This window comes from Lasioglossum baleicum, chromosome 20 (genome assembly GCF_051020765.1).
Source record: "Lasioglossum baleicum chromosome 20, iyLasBale1, whole genome shotgun sequence".
Lineage (NCBI taxonomy): Eukaryota > Metazoa > Arthropoda > Insecta > Hymenoptera > Halictidae > Lasioglossum > Lasioglossum baleicum.
In genome coordinates this window covers 2,191,650-2,212,911 of record NC_134948.1, presented here as the reverse complement: position 1 = coordinate 2,212,911, position 21,262 = coordinate 2,191,650, and the positions used below count along the sequence as shown (strand labels likewise).

General features: G+C 46.2%; 3 protein-coding genes across 5 annotated transcripts in view; 1 reads left to right on the top strand and 2 right to left on the bottom strand.

Annotated features, from left to right (window-relative positions):
* LOC143218934 (uncharacterized) overlaps nucleotides 1–15,445 on the bottom strand; it is a 64,071-nt gene extending 48,626 nt beyond the window's left edge. Inside the window, exon 1 of the mRNA XM_076444586.1 lies at nucleotides 1–15,445. This exon is cut by the window's left edge and continues 25,143 nt beyond it. The gene's annotated coding sequence lies outside the window, so the exon portion shown is untranslated.
* Nucleotides 1–21,262, top strand: part of LOC143218918 (uncharacterized) — a 306,463-nt gene that overhangs the window by 8,518 nt on the left and 276,683 nt on the right. The gene's annotated exons all lie outside the window — the stretch shown is intronic.
* LOC143218663 (uncharacterized) overlaps nucleotides 15,439–21,262 on the bottom strand; it is a 7,398-nt gene continuing 1,574 nt past the window's right edge. Inside the window, exon 3 of the mRNA XM_076443994.1 lies at nucleotides 15,439–21,262. Coding sequence (XP_076300109.1) covers nucleotides 21,052–21,262 — 211 coding nt within the window. The 3' untranslated portion in view covers nucleotides 15,439–21,051.

Below are 21,262 nucleotides of genomic sequence, written 5' to 3'. Positions count from 1 at the left end.
GCGGCTTAAAATGGATTTCTACGAACCAAAATGGCCGGCACACTAGCGAATCGATGAATTTGCGTTGATGGTGGAATCGCGAGACTCGAATAAAAAATAGCAGAATCAGGAATACATCAGAGCTAACTCGGAATTCACCGAACTAACGATTATATAATTTGTCTCAAAGGCTTCCGAATTTTATATTTTCGCAGGAATTATCGTCTAACGCACAAGTATGGTCTTTTTTAATACCGTCCTAAAACTATCCGCCGAGAAACGACGGAATAATCTAGCGACCCGACAGGGGCGCTCTGTCGTTGTCCAATTAGATCACTTAGAATCCGTAACGATCATTTTTCCCACGAATCTCCGCCTTGCATTATAAGCGGTCTGATCCTAGATTAGAGTTAATTTTGAAACGACGGCAGACCGATCGACCGGTCGTAAGTGGATTCTTCTTGGGCGTCGGCGACGAGTGCGATTACGTATTAGCCGGCCGGATGGGATTTAACCGTGTAACGAGCAGCCTAAATGCAGCGACGTATGGATCCATCGATCGCGTGGCAAATGTCAGCTCGACTCATCTAAGGACGAAACGATACATCGTTATTTACCGCTTCAATTTCCAATCAAATATTCCAGGAACGAGTGGCTGCGCCAGACGTTCTTGCGAATATAGATTCTCGGGGACCAGTTTATGGGAATCAAATGCAATTTGACGATGGGTCGATCGGATCGCTAACACAGTCAACCGTCCTATAACATAGTCAATTCGTTCAATATGTGTTACATCTTAGCACTTTACCTATCGGAAGCCTATAGGTAGACTGTTTAACCCCTTGCCGTACGATTTTCTTCATGGTTACGATAATTAATTACTGGAGACTGCATTTCAAGTGTTCGTGGCGAGTCTGACTTATTATACGGTTATTATTAGACTGCGGATCTTTATGCAAAATAAAAAATGTTTGCATTGATTGCAAGACACAGGAGCCAAATAAAAATTTCATTCTTCTTTTTATTTATCTTATTATGGTGAAACTGATACACTGGTGGCCTTAAATCTTTTTAATACCTTCACTGTTTTAAATTGTACGTACCCATTTTTGTCATAAATGCATCAAATCCGCAGTCTAGTTATTATACAGCAAGGGGCTCACGACTGAACTGTATTTGAAAGAAGCTCCAAAGAGAATTTCCGGAGGAAATAGTTGATTCGATAAATTCGTTGAATTCGGGTTGAAATTGCTGTCGCTTTTAATCAATTTACATCTAGATATTCTCAACTGCTGATTTTCAATTTTAAAGAGACTATTATAAATGTCCTCGCAGCTCAATTTTAGAGGAGCCGATCCGTTATAAATGCGGCAGGGGCTGACGACTCGAGGTATCGACAGTTTTGAATGTCGCGGGGACACTGGGTCGAGTCACCGTCGGTTATTTCCATCGGTTCTTTTCGTTCTCATCGATGCGGGCATAATGACGGCCATAATGCATATCCCCCTGCATATTTCATGTGCCCCGATCGGCCGGCGGGAATGAGAATCAGCAGCCTGATTACTCGTATCCTCGAGGTCCTAGTCGAAATAGGCGTATCCATCAAACGCCATAAATTCGCCCTCGATCCACTGCCTAATCTGTAAATTCGAAATGAATTATTAGCCGTCGTTTGTATGCGTTTGTACATACAAGCGCGGCGGTGAGTTCGGTCGCGTGAATCACCGGGAGCGTACACGCGGTTTGTTCACCCGTGAACCTGGCCGATTCCGGGGTTGACCTTTCGACCTACAATTGGTCATCGAAATGCCACTGTAATCGGTCATTGTTAGCAAACAATCGGTCCACCCCCACCCTCGCCCCCTCATCGAATCAACCGAACGCGCTGCCTCTATATCGGCATGGGTGTAGGAGGACATCTCGAAAATTGAATTGGAAGTCGCGATTATCGATTCGGTCACACGGCATGCTCGTTCCCTTCACCCAAACCCCTCCACTGACACCGGCTCTCTCGCACGTGTCTCTTTGAGGCTCCTTTCCGGATACGTTTGATTAATTTTCTACGCGGCACCGGAGAACAGTAGGATTGTGTAATTAATTTTCATCGTGTACCGGACTACACACTTGATTAACCTGTTTCCGCTTTTCCTACGGTTATTGAGGGATCGGTGACGCGGCCACCGATATCCACTACACGCGGACACGCTGTTGTTCGCCCTCGACGCTCGACGTTCGTCGTAATCCCTCTCACTTTGCGGCACGGTCTCTTTCGAGATCATTTGCGAACCGGTGCGTGTGCATTGTTACTTTATTCGTCTCCATTCGCAGTCGTAAATATCACGAAACACCATACGCTTAGAGATAGAAGCAAACAAGGCTAGGTCTGATGTGTTACGCTACTTAACCCAGGATAATTGAGCATTTCTTCCGACCTAGAATAATTCTATATGATTTCTTTCATCTGATGGATACAATGGGTGTATAAAGTATTCGTACACCTTTTAAAAACTAACAACTTTTTTATCATTGCACCAAACGACCTAATGTTTTACAATCAATTAGAAGTATTGGTTTACGAAATGATACGCAGAAAAGATTTTCCAAAAATTATAACTTGCAAGGTTACATACATTTCAGACAATCCACAGAATCGTACATCTTTCGATGCGTGTCGTTTTTACCTGCGTCAATCGATTTCCATGAAATTTTCAGTACGTGTACAACTAACATAGATCTACATACCATATATTTCAAATTTTCCTTAAGGACCCAAATAAAAAATCTTTTATTTTTACATGTAACCTTGTAAATTAAAAAATCAGGTGAAACTGTATGTAACTGGTACAATGTATGTGATTGGTAAAATACCTCGTGTCATACTTAAATGTTTAGTAATTGGTTAGATGCCAACAAATTTTGAATAACGGAGCAGCAATTCCCGAGTGCTGAGGTCTAAATGTGCGCTGTGTTTTTGTAAAATTCGACAGAGTCGGTTCGCAATCTTCGCCAGATTTGGAACGACCCGTGTCAAAAGTAGGCGACGTGTTCATCCGAATTCAATAATCCCCGTACTCTGTCTAATGCACGAGCGACTACCCCAGACGCCATTTCCTCCCAGCCTGGAGTTCGTCTGTCCAAAATTCCTCTCGCTTTTAAACGCGACCTGAATATTCCTCTCCGGTCGGTTCCGATGGAATTGGATCACCGAAACCAGGAAAATCTGTGACAAAGACCGCCGGCAGTCGAATCGAATATCGGTATACATAGGAGATTCGGGTGTAGCCTTGCGGGTACGGTCTCTCGCGGTCAGTAATGAATGCAAGCAATAACGTCGCTTTAAGCTGAGCCTAATGACTGTAACTATGACCGGGATTAGTCGTTAACTTAGCCGTAAACGTTTCCTTCGGGAACCGGTGGTGCCTCGGTCCGGCGTGCGGGTAAACGCGCGAGGGATGGACCCACGGAATATCGCACGCGAAAATGTCGCCGGGGCTCGTTGCCCAAAGTGTAAAATACGGTCGCGAACGGAATACCTTGCTCACGGTCTAGCCCGGTTCTATCTCTCGTCCTCGAAACCCCCCGCCCCCCGGATACGCGTTCCCCGGAATGGGATTTATATGTACGCAAGCCTCGTATGAATTCGATATAAACAAATCACGGGCGCGGGTCCGGGAATTTCACTTCTACGAATCAGTTTCTACTGAATTCCGTCGACTTTACGACGGACCATAAAACGTGCTCTCCCGCGTGCCGTTGAATGGATCCGCCCCGCGCCCGCGCTGATATCTAAATGAAAAACGTCTCCGGCCGAAGAGTGCCTCCTCCTAGATTTTCTCTCTCATCATCGGTGATCCAACTCCGCAGCCATTTAATCACAGAGCGCAATTTCGCGGGGCTGCGATTTCTCCTTGGTGCACTTTCGAAATTTTTTCCCGGCGAACTACGCGATGGATGTTTCCGAAACTTCACAGACTCGTTTATACGGACTCCAGCCGTGTTCATGAATTTTTATAAATCGCTGCCACCCAAAACTGCGGTAATTATTCACGAAAAAAGCATTTCCAGAGGGATTTCTTTAATCAGCAGGGCTCCTCGATGAATAATTATCGCAGCTTTGACGATAACAACGTATAAAAATTCATGGATATGGTCCGGATGTGTGGAAATGTGTCTGGAAAATTTCATGCGGCTAGGTTGTTTAAGTCGGTGGTAAAAAATTCTGAAAGTCGATCCTAATTTTAGCCTATCCTTACTGGTATCAAAAAATCGTTCGATACAAGAGATTGATTGTTTTCTCGCGTACCGGGTTTGGGTTTCGGTCAGGAGGACTCGGCGAGAGCAGATGGCCTCTCTCGAGTCGTCGTCGGCTGAAAATTGCAGGCGTTCCGGCCGCGGCCTCGTAAAGAGTCGCGGAAACACGGGATCGCGGGAACAACTGAGCCCCGGAAGTCTGGCGGAATAATATCACCGGCGAAAATTATTATCCCCGGGCCAGGGATGAGCGTGTACGTTTTCCAACGAGTCGTGTATTATCCGTCTCGTCTCGTCTCGGCCACCGTTGGCGAGTTTGTTAAATTTTTTAATTCCATCGACGGGGCTCGACTGGAAACCGTGCGCGGGACGTCCCGCCCCCATTAATCATTCACGTGTCCGCCGTGCGTGGAGATCATGCCTCGCGATTGGCGTATACGGGGTGGGACAGAATTCGTGCTAAGGAAACGGCTGCCACACGGAAAAAGTCAATCAAAACCGTCGACCACTGTTTTCACTAAGGCATTCATTTAACGGTCGCTGTGCCCCGGCAAATTAAATTTACTCGGCATCAAAAGCCTCTTTCTATCAACACACAAGTTCTACAAATTATTATTTGTTGTAGTAATCGTAGGAAAACAAATTGGTTTACAAATAGGATTCTATTTCGCCTTTTATGCATTTTTCAGGAACTCCCTGCGATTTTGGTTTCAATTTACCTTTTACACGGCCGGAATGCGTATAAATCAAATATCGCAAAGTGAAAAGGTGTAAACAGGTTAAAAAACAGGGGTCACACAGCACGGTGTACATTTTAAGCGGATGAATTTTTTAAAAAGCTGTTTACGCGGGCGAATGCGCCATTAAAACATTCATGAGCCGCGCATTCAAACTTCTCGCTACAATTAATAGTTCCAGAGATAAATGGCCGCGTACGGAACCGCAACTCTGAATGCTGTTTTTCACCGGCTGAGTTTGAATGATGGTCGCTGAATAACGCACAAACGGATTATTTTTTCACGTTTTGAAAAATATGATTGAATTAGTTCAAATGTCGTGGTAATGAAATCACCCACCCGAGAAATGAGCTGTGTATTTCGGATGATTCGGTGTCAGGCTATTTCTCTGGAATATAAGACGGTGTAACATTGAATATCGTCGCGGGGAGGACGGTTCTTCGGAAAAATCGAGCGTAGAATTCCGCGCGACGTCTGCCAATATTTCGTCGGGGCTCACAAGTGTCAGCGGTATTGCGGAGCACATTTTGCAGTGTGTCTAGAGTTATGTCTGTATCTGCCAGTGGCGTGCGCGATGCCATAAATTCTGCGGATCTGTAACCGTTGTTTGATACACTTTCGGTTCGATGGAGCTCCACTAGAAACGAACAGCAAAAAAAAAACAAAAAATAGGGAAAAAGGAAAAAAAGCACAAAAATTGTCGCGACGCATTAAATCCAACGATCGAGCACGGAAGCGGCTGGCAGTTCACATGAATTTCCGCGGAAAAGTAATTTCACCCTCGAAACCGTTTTATTATTTTCATTCGGGCGATACCTAAACGTCGCATCATCGAGCCACGCGATACGGCGAATAAAAAGCATGGCAAATTTCTAATCCCCTCGTCGGATACGGTAATTTTGCAGTGGACTCGTATTTTTAATTAACGCGGCGTCCCATAACCCGAGCCCTATCAGAAAGCTACAAAAGACACGGGCAAAAACAATCCCCCAGTCACTATCGGATTCCAATATATTCATTATACCAATATCCACGAAACTGCCATTTTTGCAATGCGCGGTCCGTTTTACGTCAGTGTTCTTTGCGGTTTGTTTAACCGAAAGTGAATCGTCAAAGCCGATTTACACGATCCTCTGTATTCAAACTTCAGCGTATTTCAAACCAATCTCGATTTTTTTTTCGCTTTTTCAGAATGCGTACCAAATGTCCCGAAACTTTTTGTTTGACGAGGTTTGACCAAGTTTGACAACTTAATTTTGCGTCGACCCGAACCTAGTCGAAACAGACGTAAGACTTAAAACTCGACTCAAATCAAGATCAAACTCGGTCGAGAAGTCGCCCGCAATCAACAGAATTTCGAGAACGTCAAAATTGCACTAAATTGAAAAGTACTAAGAGTTTGAACGTAGAATTGTGTCGTATATTTTAGTATATCTTTCAGCTCATTTGATGCGAACGTAACCGCAGTATCGATTTCCGGGGTCGAGCCGGCGTGCACAGCCCCGCCTCAAGAAACGGAATACAAAAATATGTGCTTAAGTCCTCAATCGGTTCGTCTACGTCGCGATTTACATGAGAAGACAAAAACTTGCTTTCGAGGCAACGTTCCTAACCGCCTCTCCTTGTTTCGCACACACTCCGCGCGAGGCTGTAGAGTGCGAACGCGGCGGGAGGAAAAGCTGGCTCAGCGGGACTCTACCCCGCGCTACTTTGCATTTTACAATGGCAAAGATATTATGTAAAGCGTCTGCGAACACGCGCGCGCTCGCGCGACCCTCACAAGTGCAACAGCACACACAGAGACCACTGCCTCGTCACAAAATTTCATTGCCTTTCTCTGCACGCGCCAAAGAATCGTTTGAAACAATAGCCTGATTGTCTTCTTGTCAGCCGGGCTTAGGTCTTGATCTTCTTTTTCGCGTTTCTGCCACGCCGATCATTTCCACCGTCGCTTTTTAGCTGATCCCGAGAGCCCGCTATGATGCGGCGGGGAATACAGAATAAATGTTCGAAATCGGAAAAGGTGTCGAGGCTGTTTTCAAAAAAAATCCTTCTTCCCAATTGGTGATTTAGAAAATACTCTAATTGTTTTTGTGTCTTCTAGACTGAGGTCCCGATCTTGATCCTCCCTTTTTATTGGACCTGAGAGTCAACCGTGAACAGAAAAAATATTTCCAAACGTGTACGTTCCCACGATTTCGTCAACTGTTATTTGATCGCGCTGGCGCACGGTTTAGGGGATCCTTGAAGGCGGTGGGAATCCGAGCTCGATCTAAACTGTCCGCCATAGAAACAAATGAACGCTTCAGTCGTAGCGGTCTTCAGCAGGGGAAATGCGCACGGAGATAAGGTTAAAAATTGTAATAGTTGCCAATTACCCGAGCCCGTAGTTGTTTTTAACACATTCCCGGGGTTGAACTGCAGCCGGCGTATGCACCGGAGCGGACGGCGCGGCGGCCCTGTCGTCCTCGTGTAGTTGTGCATTTAGAATGGTCTCTTTCGCCGTTTTTCCCCGGTATCACTTATCTGCTGTAACGCTTTTAGCTCCGGTCGTGGTGCTCGCGCGCGCGCGCGCGCGCGTGTGTGTGACTCTGTGTACAAAGTGTCTGCAGGCTTGTATTCTCTAACCTGCCGTGTACATTGTTGCATATGGAAATGTACACATGACGCCGGGGATGCGCTTCTTACGTGCCACACGAGAGCGCCCGCTCGTCCACACGGACACTCTCGAGCGTTTAAATTTACTTTTTCCTGGTTGTTTCGTTGCCGAGTGTCTCTCGCACAATGTTTTCCCCAGTTTTAGGTGAACGTCGGGCGGGGAGGTATAACGAATGGCTACGGCGCACACCGGGAGCAGCCCGGTTCTCTCTCTCTCTTTTATTTCTCCGACTCCCGGTTGCCATAGCGTTTTAGAAATTAGTAAATTACTACCGTTTTATTTCCCTTTCGCGCTCCAGATCGCCCTTTGTCCGCCGCAAAAACAGCCGCCGCATCAAAAAACGACACCGCGACCCACCCCTAATCACCCAGTTTCTCAACCGTGGCGCACTATAATCGGCCCCCCGGTGCTATCGCGGCTCCGTGCACCGGCAGAAAATACCGTGGTCGCGAAATCATAGTCAGATTCCAGGGTTTTAAGACCCCAAAAATTTCTTAACACGAAAATGCCAATACAGTAGATGTTCTATATAGATTCGAAAAAAATATCCCCTCCAACTTAGTAATCTAACGCGACCCGAAGAGTCGCAGTCGTCGGCACAGTTCAAACGCCCGTGCGTCATCACAATGTAACACCAATATTTAATCTTCTTTATTTTTCGTTATTTTTTTATGGGACTTTCAGCAACATATTCCTGGCATTTTTCTAATGCAAAATGAGACCAAACACGATATAATTTCAACTGTATTTAGTGGTTTAATCGATGATGAGAGTTTCGAACGCAAGAAAGGACAGCGCATCAGAAAGAAAGAGACGAGGACAGTTGCCGTGGTCTCTCTTTACACGCGCTGTCCTTCTCTACGTTCGCCTCGGCCTTTGGATCCTTCTCCATGTTCTGCTCGACCTTTGAAGCCTAAAAAATAGGTACCCATACGCGATAGATGCGAAGAAATCCTCCCGAGGCCATCGCGTCCATAGAAAATCTACTGTGGCAACATTTTCGACCGGACAATATTTTCCAGGGGTAGCGGAGGGACTATAGTAATTTTTGGCGTAGCTGTGGGACGGGTGAGTGCATGGGAAAAATTGCCGCGTTAATTTGAGAGCATCTTGTTCGCGGACTGGTGACAATCCCGCGGCAGAGGCAACAGCGCGGAGTTTTTGATGCGAAGTCTCGCAGTCGCTTTAATTGCTTGTGTCCCGCCGCGAGCTGCAGCCTCGAAATGAAGGGCTAATGACAGGATGCGGTCGGGGCCAATTACTTAACCTGTTATTTACCCCGGGTCTAAACCAATTTTATCAGCAGTCGTCTCGTCCGCTCGGCCGCGATTCGCAATCGCAAACAACCCCAGCGATAGCCGAGCGGAGCGAGCGAGAGTCCCGGTGCGGTGTCTCGAGCATGCACTCTTCCCAGCCTTGTATATCGATTCCACTCCCGTCGTCGTTACGCTCTCTCTCTGCTCCTTGTGTGCATCATGGTCGTACGCGTGTACCGCGTTATGTCCAACCAGGCCACCGGGTTATCTATACGGGCCCGTTTTAACGCGGAACATTGTCTTTGGTGAATTGCATTCCGTAGATACTGTCGGTGTGTCGCTGTCGTTGCTCGTGTCGCGGACTATCGCCGGTTATATCGAGAACATTATGCCGTACACAGAGGCTCGTGCAAAACCGCGACGGTATCGTCGCGACCGCTAACATGTTTCTCCACCCCCGCTGATGAATCTCGATGAAAAATCCGATCGGCCGACGACAACTTCCTGGACTTCTTCGTGGTGCACATTTTTCAGATAGCAGAACGGTCCTCATTTTATTCGAATGCTAGTTTTATCTGATTGCCACGGCCTATTCGATACACACGACGGGAGACCTAACCTAGTTATGCACACCAACCACAGGCCTCGGCTGGTATCGGCTCCAGGAATAACCTACTGGCGGATAAGAACGCTGGCAATTGGAAAACGTACTCTAGAATTGAATCGCAAAGACATAATTCAAATTCAGGTTCGACCAAGCTTGACACCGTAGCTATCTCGATCAGAGTCCAGCACATCTGACCCAGTCCTTGTTCTACGAGAATGAGACTCGACTCAAGATCGAAACCTCCGCTAGTTTACTGCTTTACCTACACTGTAAATTTCAAATTGTCCTCCTAGCGAGCCCAGGCTGTCTCCCACCGCGATCAAAAGTCTCTCCAGGCCTGGCCCAGACCAGCGACTCCTGCTCCACATCCTGAACTCGAACTAGGCGGTCCGGTACACCTTTCCGAGCGTTTAACAGAACTAGGTGACAGCTGGACAGTGGGTATCAAAAGCTCTACGACCGTTCCGTCGCGACTCCGTCCCGTTCACCTTAAAACCCGGTTTCACTCGAGCAGAACAACTTGCTGTCGCCCGCCATCAGCGAGAGGGAACGACTCGGCTCGCACACTCGCTCAAACATGCATAGAATTTTTCCCGGCGCCGGGGCCGGATGATTCAATGCATCCGTGAATACATCCTCCGCCGCTGAAGATATGTGTGTCACTCGGTTGTTTGGTGGAGAGGGAGGGTAGCGAGGAAGAGGGGAAGGATGAAGAAGAGGAGGAAGATGGTCTGATGCGGGGGTGTGTCGGGGACGAAACAGTCCTGCTCGCAGATTTGTCATCGTAAATCGTCGCTCGAGATAATCCCGCGGGACTGGTAGGGCGAGAAAAACAGGTGGTGGGGGGACGAAAGGTGGATGAAGGGTGGGGGGAGAGAGACACGGCCAGCCTTTTTCCTCTCTTCGTCTCTTGGCGGGACACATTTCACAATTAGCCGGTATTACGCCGACAGGATTAAAGGCGGACGCGAAAAGTTCGAGCTGCCCGGATTAACCGTGTATATATCTCGTATTCTTGACGCCGGGAAGAGGCGACGGTTATTTATGTGGCAGGCCCTAATTAAGTCTGGCCTGTAATCGCTGTAATCCACTTTGGCCCCCGGAGGGAAGGGCTGAAACGTTCCGATTCTTAAGTACGGTTCGGCTGACCCAGTGCTCTCTTCGCAATAACAATACGTGCCTGTGGACGTGTTACAGGCTGCCTTCTACTGCTCATGATGCTTCTCTCTCTCTCTCTCTCTCTCTGTCTCTCTGGGCTCGGCTGTGTGTGCCGAGCAGAGATATCGGGGTGGGCTTTGTATTCATTGCAATATTCAGCAGCGGGGAGTTTGTAATGATATTAGGAACTTGGATAATCCGTTAGTTCGTTATCATCCTCCTCTCTTTGCCCTCTATCTGTCCCAGTCTCTTCCTATTTTGGATTTCGTTGCGACCGAGCTCTCGCCTCCACCCTCCAATCCTGATTTTCCAGCTCGCGTTACCCGGTTTTGTTCTTCGTATCGTTTCATACGGTGTGCTCGCAATTCCGGATTCTGTTTTGAGCCTCCGCTACCCTCTGTATGGGCACAAAGAGACTGGCAATGATTTTCTAGTGATTCGAAATTCAGTAGTTATTGGTGGCTGCCACCTACAACTGTCCTTACCACAAAGGGCCATTCCTCATCTGTAATTCGAGTCCTCGATTGTTCGAAAATTCGTACGGGAACACATTCGAAACTACATCCAAAGCTACCCCTCAAAATTGTAACGTTTCCCTGTGTACCGTCCGACGCGAGATTTTCTAATTTTCTGACGTGGACCGAACTTTCTTTGAAATCTAAATTATCCTGACAGGAAGTGCGCTCTTTCACCTTTAATTTAAGCTCTCGAACGTTTAAAAATTCCTACGGTAACGCATTCCAATGTCGACTTGACGTTAAAATTGAAATTAAAATTGATGTTAAAATCTTAAAATTGAGACATTTTCCTCTGATGCATCCGTCGAGATTTTTATCATAAAGTCTATCATAAAGTCCAATCCATAAGCTTTAATTTAATTAAGCTCTTAAACGTTTAAAAATTCCTCCGGAAACACATGCCAAAATTGACTCAAAAGGTACCTTGTAAATCACGTCCAATTTCTTCGAGTCAGTTGTCGGTTTTATCAATTTTTCTTTAAGTTTTCATATCTATTTCTGAACCCAACTCTTCCTATCGTAAAGTACCACATCTTCCAGCTTTAATTTAAGCCCCGAAAAATTCTCGAAAAATGTGTGAAGGTATTTCTGTGCGAATATTCGAGTCGTATAGAATTTTTGAGAATTCTTGGGAATTCTTCTATTTTGTTCAGGTGTTCCGGGCTTGGTCCTACGATTCCAGCTCGGTTTTGCATAAACGCTACCTCGCGCGAAACGTTTCAATATCGCAGCAAGTTGTAGAACTAATATTCTCCGGGTGTGTGAACAGAGTTGGACCGGGCGGGAGCGGAGCTCACATATTTACTGTGACACAATTTTGGTAAATAGAAACGATGGAATACGTAATCGGAGGATCACGAATTTCCTCATACCTGGGATCGATTCTGGTCCCCTCAAATTGCGCGGAAGTATTTCGGTCACTTCGAGATTACGTCGCCGTTCATTTTCGTCTGTGCACAATCTTTTTTAATCTCCTCATTTCCTCCTGGCAATCTTCATGCTAAATAGCTTCGTGGGCGTTCTAACCTAAATATCCTAAAATTTATTTTTCTCAGCTGTTCAAACTTGTGAAATATGAAAATTATAAATGATAATAATTGACTATTGACAAAACGAGGTCGTGAACAATCTGCACACAAGAGGTTCGTACTGACAGGACCGATTCCCCTGTTTGGTCTCCGTCATTTTGTTCAACTCGCGATCTTTCCCTGTAACGACATTCTTCGTGCACATTCCTGATATCCCCCTTTATGCTCACGTTTTGGAATGCGGGTTTTGCTCGAAAAGGAAGGGTTCACCATTCCCACCAAAGAATGTGGCTTATAACTAGCAGTGGCACGCGCTTAGCTGGGATTGAAGACGCGTTTGCATGAAAGCTGCCATTTACTCGGCTGTGCATCTCAGAAAGCGTGCGTCGAACTCTCGGGGGCTAGCAAAATATCGCTCGTTTAAAGTTGGCTGCCTAAAGGGGTCACGTTCTATTTTTTCATATTTCCCCTTCCGGGTCGAGGGACTCTCGAAAATTCGAAATTCGAGCGGCAGAAAGGAAATTAAATTAATGGGGAATGTTCCTCAACATTTTCCTGCTTGGTCACAGAAAATATTATCAGATACTAATGATGTTATTACAACGTGACCACTCTCTCTACTGCAAAAAAATATAAAATTATTCCCAAATATTGCGCAGCGTTCCCTGCAGCCGGTAGAATTTTCACAGATTTTTCCGTTGTTTATATTTATTTGATTTAAAACAGAAAGTCTCTATGTATTCCAGGCAGAAATGATTCCATGGCAGTCGACGTTCCCATTAGTTAATTAGCTTCCCATGGCAACCGGATGCTCGTTAAGACGAAAGGAAGCTGTTCTCCGCGATGAAAATAAGTCGGGTAGCTGTCGGGTAATACTTTGCGGGGCTTTGTTGGCTCGCGCGTTGTTCTACAACTCTATCAATTTTGTTTTCCCCGGGCTGGGGAAGCGGAATTTTATCACTCTCCGTCTCCCGTCGGATTCCGATTAGGTGCACGGTGACTATCGATCCTGCGCGAAAGTCACTCTTCGAAAGCACGAGCGGCTGGAGTGGCGGTGCGCGGGGGGAGGGATCGCGAATTTTCATTCCGCGCCACGTCAGAAGTCGACGCTCGGAATTTACGTGGCACGCTTTCGCGAACTTGCGCGCAGGTGACCGACGCGCGACGCACGCGTGTGCACCGACAACATAAACTAGTTAAAGTACTATTTCCGTGGACCGATGACATTAAAACTCGAGGAACAGTCGGCGGGAGGGACGCGAGAGAGGACTTTCCTCGATCCTGCGTGCGTCACGCGAACATACACGAGCCTGGTTACTACCGGTTTTTACACCGTATGCAAATAACCGTACTTAATGCTACACAAAATTAGGTGGAAATTGATGTAACATATGATGTGGAACACTTTTGCCACCGCAATTTGTGCTTCGGCTGGTTTGCGTCGGTTTGGATCGCTGTTCGTCCTTGTATGTTGATTGGACGCGTGATTGTGTTGCTTCGGTTCTAGGATGTTGTGTTGCAATTGGTCGTTTCGTGTTCACGTTAGGTGAGGTGTGAGGATGTTGGACTAGGTTTGCGAAGGAACATCTTCAGGTATACAAACTTCTAGGCGGTTTAATGCTACACAAAATTAGGTGGAAATTGATGTAACATATGATTTTGAACACTTTTGCCACCGCAATTTGTGCTTCGGCTGGTTTGTATCGCTGTTCGGTATCGCTGTTGCAATTGGTCGTTTCGTGTTCACGTTAGGTGAGGTGTGAGGATGTTGGACTAGGTTTGCGAAGGAACATCTTTACGTATACAAACTTCTAGGCGGTTTGACCACATTTGAGGTGATTTGACCACCTATTTGGAAAGATGTGTGATACTCGCAATAAATTGGATCCAGCGTCAAACACTTTCGTGTTTGCGCGTGTTTGAAAAGGTCGGAAGGACTTCCCTTGATCCTTCGTGCGTCACGCGAACACACACGAGCCGCGTTAGAACCGGTTTTTACACCATATGCAAATAACCAGGCTGAGCCTCAACTTTTAATTGTACGCGGACTGTTTTCCCCGTCCGAGCGTCGTTTAACGGGACACGGTGCCGCTCTAATGAAATGCAAATTGTCGTGAATACTAACTTCGCAAGAATGAGATAAAATAAATAGCATCGAGACTCGCTAGCCACGCCACGATATCGACGAACGCGTGTGTTCCCGGTTGTTCGATACGCAAGCCAACGGAATCGTTCTCTTTTAATGCGATTCGTTCAATGAATCTCACGGCTTACCTATTTTTCTAAACAGCTCCCGGGCTCTGTAATTGGATGCCCGCCCCACCGGGCTAATCCTTTTGCAAGCACCGGGACGAGCTCTTTGTTTCCGAGCATGAGCCAGTGTGGAACTAGCTCGGAAAAATTTGCATTGTGCTCCGCTTGGCTTGTTTGAACAGTTAAAAAATAAGTTTCTGCTAGTTATAGAGCTAAGTTTAACATTCAGGTTATAATTAGAAACTGTACCATACAGCGAGCATAATAGAATAAAATTTCATCCCCCAGCTTTATCAGGGGGGTAGCTATGGAGAAAAATGTTTTAATTTTTGGATTTTCCGGGATTTTATCGAATGTACTGCAGGGAAAATTTTAGAAAAAAATAGGAGACGTTGCTGTGACGTTCGTGGAAATGAAAAGCATGACATGAGCTTTACACAACATGGGTTGCGAATGGGATTCTCGTAGTCTAGGCGGTGGTTAACGAAACAGGTATCAAAAATCGAAGTGGAGACCGCAGGGGCGGCTCCGCCGCGCCGGTTTGAACGACGAAACTTGGAGTCGCTAGAAGGTTGCCCCGAAATGTCTTCTGCTGCGGGGGTAATCGATGTGCATACTTTCGAGGCGAGTATTTCCGCGTATTTCCGCTTAATTTCCAAGCACTCTCGGCAACCCCCGATCGCCCGCTTCCGGAATCTCGAAAACCGTCGGCCAGGAATGTCGTACATATATACATATATACACAAGGCGAGCCTTAAGGTTGAGAGAGAGAGAGTGCCTGAAGGTAGGTGGTATTCGTAGGCATCAACGCTTCCTACCCGCTACCCTAACCTTTCCCTGCCATTCCGGTGTTCCGCGAAACTTCCCTCATAAAATCACTACGAAGATTTCATTAAGCGAACGTTTACTCGTCATCTGTTCCGAGATAATGAACCTTTCTTGGTGACAAGTTAACGCGCAAGAGGCAAACGAAAGAAGAGAGAGAGAGAGAGAGAGAGAGAGAGAGAGAGAGGGAGGTGGTAGAGGAGCAGAGAGATATGCAACGAAAAGAGACTGAAGGGATAACAAGAAACCCCCGACAAAATGAGAGAATTTATCGTCGGTGTTGCGAGGCAAGGAATCACTGCGGGCTCCACGGTAACCACAGACTTCCCTCGCGCCAGGAAATTCATAAAACTTCCGGCGAGATCCGCCGAGTCGAGACGTCGCGTTGTCAACTGCTGTCAGACTGCTTGACGAAAAATAGGAAGTGTAACTAGCACAATAAGCTCGCCGAGACGGCGAATTCGCGGCAGCGGCTGGCTGGCTGGCTGGCTGGCCTTGGGAAGGTTACCTTCAACAATAGAATCTTCCGTTCACCCATCCCTAAAGCTATTTTTTAAATAGTCCATGAAGAAATGAAAAATAGATGGTATAGATCAGGCTTGGCCAACCCAAATGGTTTCACGGGCCACTGCGATGACGCGTAACGTTGCAGCGGGCCGCACTTTAGGTAAACATGCTTTTAAAAACTGTGATACATATACAAAATGAATAAAACTTTATTGTTATACGTCGCATTATAACAATGACACATGCAAATTTGCATTTACTTAATATTTTTGTATACATACAACGGGAAACAAAGGCTTCAATACAAATGAATAACGTTGCGGGCCGCGTGTTGGCCAGGCCTGGTGCAGATAGTCTATAGAGGGTAGAAAAAAGAAATGATTTTGGCCTTGGGATTTTGAAAAGAAGCCACACTACCTCGCCCAGCAGCGTAGTTACAGGGAACAGTCGAATTTTCAGTTTCTACTCCACTTTTGCTACCGAATGGAATGCTAAAGTTTTGGAAAAACTCTAGCAAATATCTACCACGAGTATACATACTGTGTAATTTTTTCAGACTTTTAGATTGAAAATCCTGGCCGGAGAAAATTAAAAGGGATAAGAGAGATCGACGAAATCCGATTTTAAAAATTTTTGAAAGATCGAGTTTCTTGGGTAGAATAAAGCCAGCTCGGAGCGTTTCCAGAGCGACATTTTTCCTGCAGGCAGGGGCGAAGGAGTCGTCGGCATTTAACTGCGTTGTAACCGGTGGATTTAATCTCCGCTGACGGGGTGCGGCTCATTAGATGCGATTAGTCTGCGAGCAGACACGGTCCTTTATGTCCACACGTACATGCTTACGCAAGTACACCTAGACACACGCGCGAATAACCTGCGCAAACTGCGATCGTATCCCCATCAGGATTCAAGCGTCGCGTCCCATGGTGTACACGTGCACGTATTTGGCCGCCTGTAAATCTGTATCGTCCGTCTCCTAAATGGCGATCCTCGTCTGCGCCTGTGCTCGTTTGTGTGCGATCAGCTCAAACAGAGGAAGCTCGTCTTGCGGGCGCAGTCAGCAACCCTGGGCGACAATGAGGATGCGCTTTTAATAAATCGCCACCTTCCACGCTCGATTTCCACTCGGATCCTCATTTTTCGACGACGATCTCCTGCTGCGTGCCCAGACCGAGTTTAATGTCCCGGGATTAATGGGGTGCAAGTGCGTGGCTCGTTCGACACCGGGGGGAACCATTTCTTCGCGTCGATGACGCCATTGTCTGATCACAATGCCTGGAACTACTGAAATGAAACTTTCAACAAATTAAACCTCCCTTGACTCGCATAGTAAAATAATAAAAACGTTATTCGTTTGTCCGATACGAAGATATACATATACGGGGGTTCTTTAATAGAACAAATAGAAAAAAGAATGACGGAGGAACAAATCGTATGTCATAATACGTCCTAACTTCCTGTGATCTTGTTTTTTATGCGGATGCACCGATGCACCCCAGCCAGATGCAGAAGAACAGAACATTTCTCTTAATAAATTCACAAAAATAAGTTATAAACATTAACATAAGGATTATCGCATTGTTCGTAATTATTTAGCAACATTAGAGGAACACATTCCGCCAGAAACTTTTGGGACAACCTAATAAAAAATTGACTGATTGGTACGTCAGGATCCCAAGCCCACGTTTGAGTTAGGGTGCTGACGTCACAGGCCCCTCTGTTATCGTCGTGAATGGAATATCCTCCACCTGGCAGGTGCTCCTTGGAAATTGTAGTCGGATAGGATCGCCCGGATCCAAATCCGTAGGAGAATATTGAAATAATTTATGTCGGTCAATTTCTTTCGCTACGACCCTGGCCTGAATCTTTCATGCGGTCGTTCCACCCGAGAATGCAATCGCTGCACCAGCTGAATTTTAAATAATGAAGTTCAGATTACATCCGCAAAGGGAGTTAAGTCCTTTAATAAACCGGAAGGAAAGTCCCCGGCATAATTCATTCCGTACACTCTGATGCTTTCAAACTTCATATCGCGTTACCGACTCTCTTGACGAGGACACTCGATCCGCTGGCTTCGTTTCTCCGCCCCTGTTGTTGCGATTCCTTTTTTCAACGACAATATTGTTAATTAAAGTCTCGTGGAGAACACTAGTCCCATCCTTAACACAGATATCAGCATCAAGAACAGCGAAACATTTTTTTTAAAAAACAAACCCTACTCGAAACAATATAAAACAGCATACTGAAAAACTGGAAAATGTTTCTGAATTAAATACGGTGTATATTTTCGAACTTCAATGGGCCAAAACATGTTTTACCAGTTGTTAAGTATTGTACAAAAGTTAATTGGACTAATTAGATACAGTCTCCTTAATTTTCCAGGAAGAAATCTAGCTTGTAGTACTCATCCTATTCCTCCTCCACCTAATCAGACCGAGTTCCGACCACCTTAAGCCTCGTTTCCGGGCCGCTAATGACAAACGTCTGCCTGATTTCCGTGGGTTCGCCTTCCCAGCCTGTTAATCGGTGGATACGTGATTTAATCCGACAGGGAGTGGAGGCTGGCAAAGGAACGAACGATATCGAAATCGCTTAAAACGCAATTCGAACTTCTCGGCCGACCTGGGTAAATTCTTGAATAATTCGGAAGTTGTTTCAATAGCTGCCGATTCCACGGCGCGTCGAACTTCTCCCGGCAGCTAATGGTCGATCTTAATTCTCCATCTGCTTTAAGGGGGTGCTAAATGCCCCGAAACTTGCTACACACACTCTATCACCTGCTTTAATTAGGGTTAGTTACGACCTCCTGCTTCGAAAAAGTAGTTCGGGACCCGGAGTCCTTGCATTTTCTTCCTGAACTTCATAAGCAATTAAAGGAGACCAGCAAGAGGATCGATTTTACTGGATAACAAATTTTTGTGCACCCCGACCAATGTTTGAATAAAATAATTGATCAATCCAGCACTGGTGTTTGAGACGGTTCGACCACGTCTCCAGTGGTTTGTTGAAATTCTCATCTGGCCGCACAGTTTCACCCATATACCTAAATTTTCATTAAAAATTGACATCGAAGAGGGGGGTTGATTATACGGGATAACAAATTTTCGTTAACTCCGAACCGTGTTTGAATACAATAATTGAACATGCGAGCACTGGTGTTTGAGACGGTTCGACCACGTCTCCAGTGGTTTGTCGATATTCTCATCTGGCCGCACAGTTTCACCCATATACCTAAATTTTCATTAAAAATTGACATTGGAGAAGAGAGTTGATTTTACTGGATAACAAATTTTCGTGCACCCCGACCAATGTTTGAATAAAATAATTGATCAATCCAGCACTGGTGTTTGAGACGGTTCGACCACGTCTCCAGTGGTTTGTCGAAATTCTCATCTGGCCGCGCAGTTTCACCCATATACCTAAATTTTCATTAAAAATTGACATCGTAGAAGTTCTTAAGGTGGCTTTACTTTCGAACTACTCTAAGTTCGTGGAAGTTGAACGGTATGGTTTCCTGTTATCCAACCAGAATGGACCATCACGGGAATAACTTTTTCCATTGTCGAAGGTGCGACGGGGTAGGTACAATGAAGGGTCACCGTGCAGCCCCCGTCGATCGTCAAGATCGTAGAACGGCGTCGATGGAACAATGGAGCCAGGGCCGAAGAATCAGTGCGGATTAGCCCGGGCCGGTTCTCTCGGTCGTGGAAGTTCGAGGGGTCGGTCGGGCACGAAGGAAAGACTTAATCGACACTTCATTGATTCGCGTAAACGTGCCCGGGGGTTCTGAATAGAAATCGCGCGTCGACCGCGGCGCGTTTGTACCAAGGGCACTCGTGAAGGTAATTACTCGCTATTAATGAGCAGCGTTACCGGGCGCAATCGATAGCACGTCAAACAAGTCGGAAGTTCGGGGCCGGCATAAGCGGAAGTTAAGTCGGTAGCACGGAGGGGCTTGGGTGAAAGAGGTGGACTGGGGTTTTAGGTGGGGGATCCAGGAGCGTAGCCGAGTACCAAATGAACCGAGACTTACCCCGGCCCGTTGTCCTTTCATCCTCGCTGATTCCGGCTGGCATTGAATCGCTCGAGGAAATCTGATCCCCCGGAGGAGAGCGAGATTTAGATTGTCGCACTGGTCTACCACTCCCCCCCCCCTTCTCTATCTCGTATATACGAGACGGCAGCTAGGTATTAGACAACTTGTTTGATGATCCGGTAAATTCGGACGCCAATATCTCCCTTGTAATTTGACCTCTCGCTACCGGACGACCCCTCCTTAGATCCTCAATTGAATCTGCGATCCTCCAAGTTCACCGAAAGTGTGTCTAATTCCAAATTTTCTGGACAGACAATTTTCTACGGCTGATAATAATAATTCTAAAAATACGCACATGCGAGATTTCCTGTCAGAATTTTAGGATCTAGTTAAAAACTCTAAATTCGATTTATGACTTTAATTATCCTCTTAGTGGAGACACAGAGCTGAAATTTTCTGCATCATGTCTCTAAAATATTTTGGATGGAGAAACAGGGCTGAGGAGGGCAAGTGAATTATTCAACGCTTTGCGCGAGTCCCTTTGCGAGATCAGGGGAACCAGACGAATAATCTACGTCGCGATCAGAAAGAAGTTTTCCTGGGAGATTTCTATCAGCGGGAGAGTAGCCTAAAAATCCTGAGCAGCATCGGTCGATCGTTCCTCGCAAAGACAAAGTGGATAATTCTCTTCCACATCTAGCAACTGGATCTCTTCAATCTGTATTCAAGCCAATATACTTAGTGTCACGTCCGACGGATCTTCGGGGTGGTTGGTTCGTTCGTTCCGTTCCCAGGCAAGGGAATTTCTTTCTTTTCGACGACGGATCCCGGTTCCAATGAAGAATCCTCTCTCGTCCCACGGAAAATCGCCTTTAGAAAACCGACGGTGTTTCATTGTCGAATTTTCCCGAGGCTCATAAAAAATTCCAATATTTGCTTTCACTCCCCCTCCGGCTCCTCTTCACCCCGCTCAGCTTCCCCGCGCGCCGCGCCGCCGTGATATAAAATGACGCGAACGATCTCTCACTCTCCTCACTCTCGATAACTTTTTCCGATCTGAAATTATATCTTCATTCCCGGGTTCCGTCAGCTACGATTAATTCTTCGCGACAGGTACGCGCCGATCCGACCCCGATGAATTTATGCGATAAAAGAAATACTGGAATGACCGGTGATACGTTATCGACCGTTTTAATTCCGGCTCTTTAACCCGGTGAAATATTGTCTTTTAAATCCCAGTTTAGACACGAGCTTCTAGACGATCTATAAAGGCACCTGTGTACGTTACTGCGTACCTTGTAACGCGTAAAAGCCTTCCGTAGAATCGACGCAATTTTTTTGAGATTTCGTTAAATAACGGCCGGCCAGCTTTCTCAGCCTCTGCATTGCGCTTACCCGCTTGAATGATCGCTCCGCGCGATGCCAGACTGTGCCGTAAGCGTTCGCAAGAA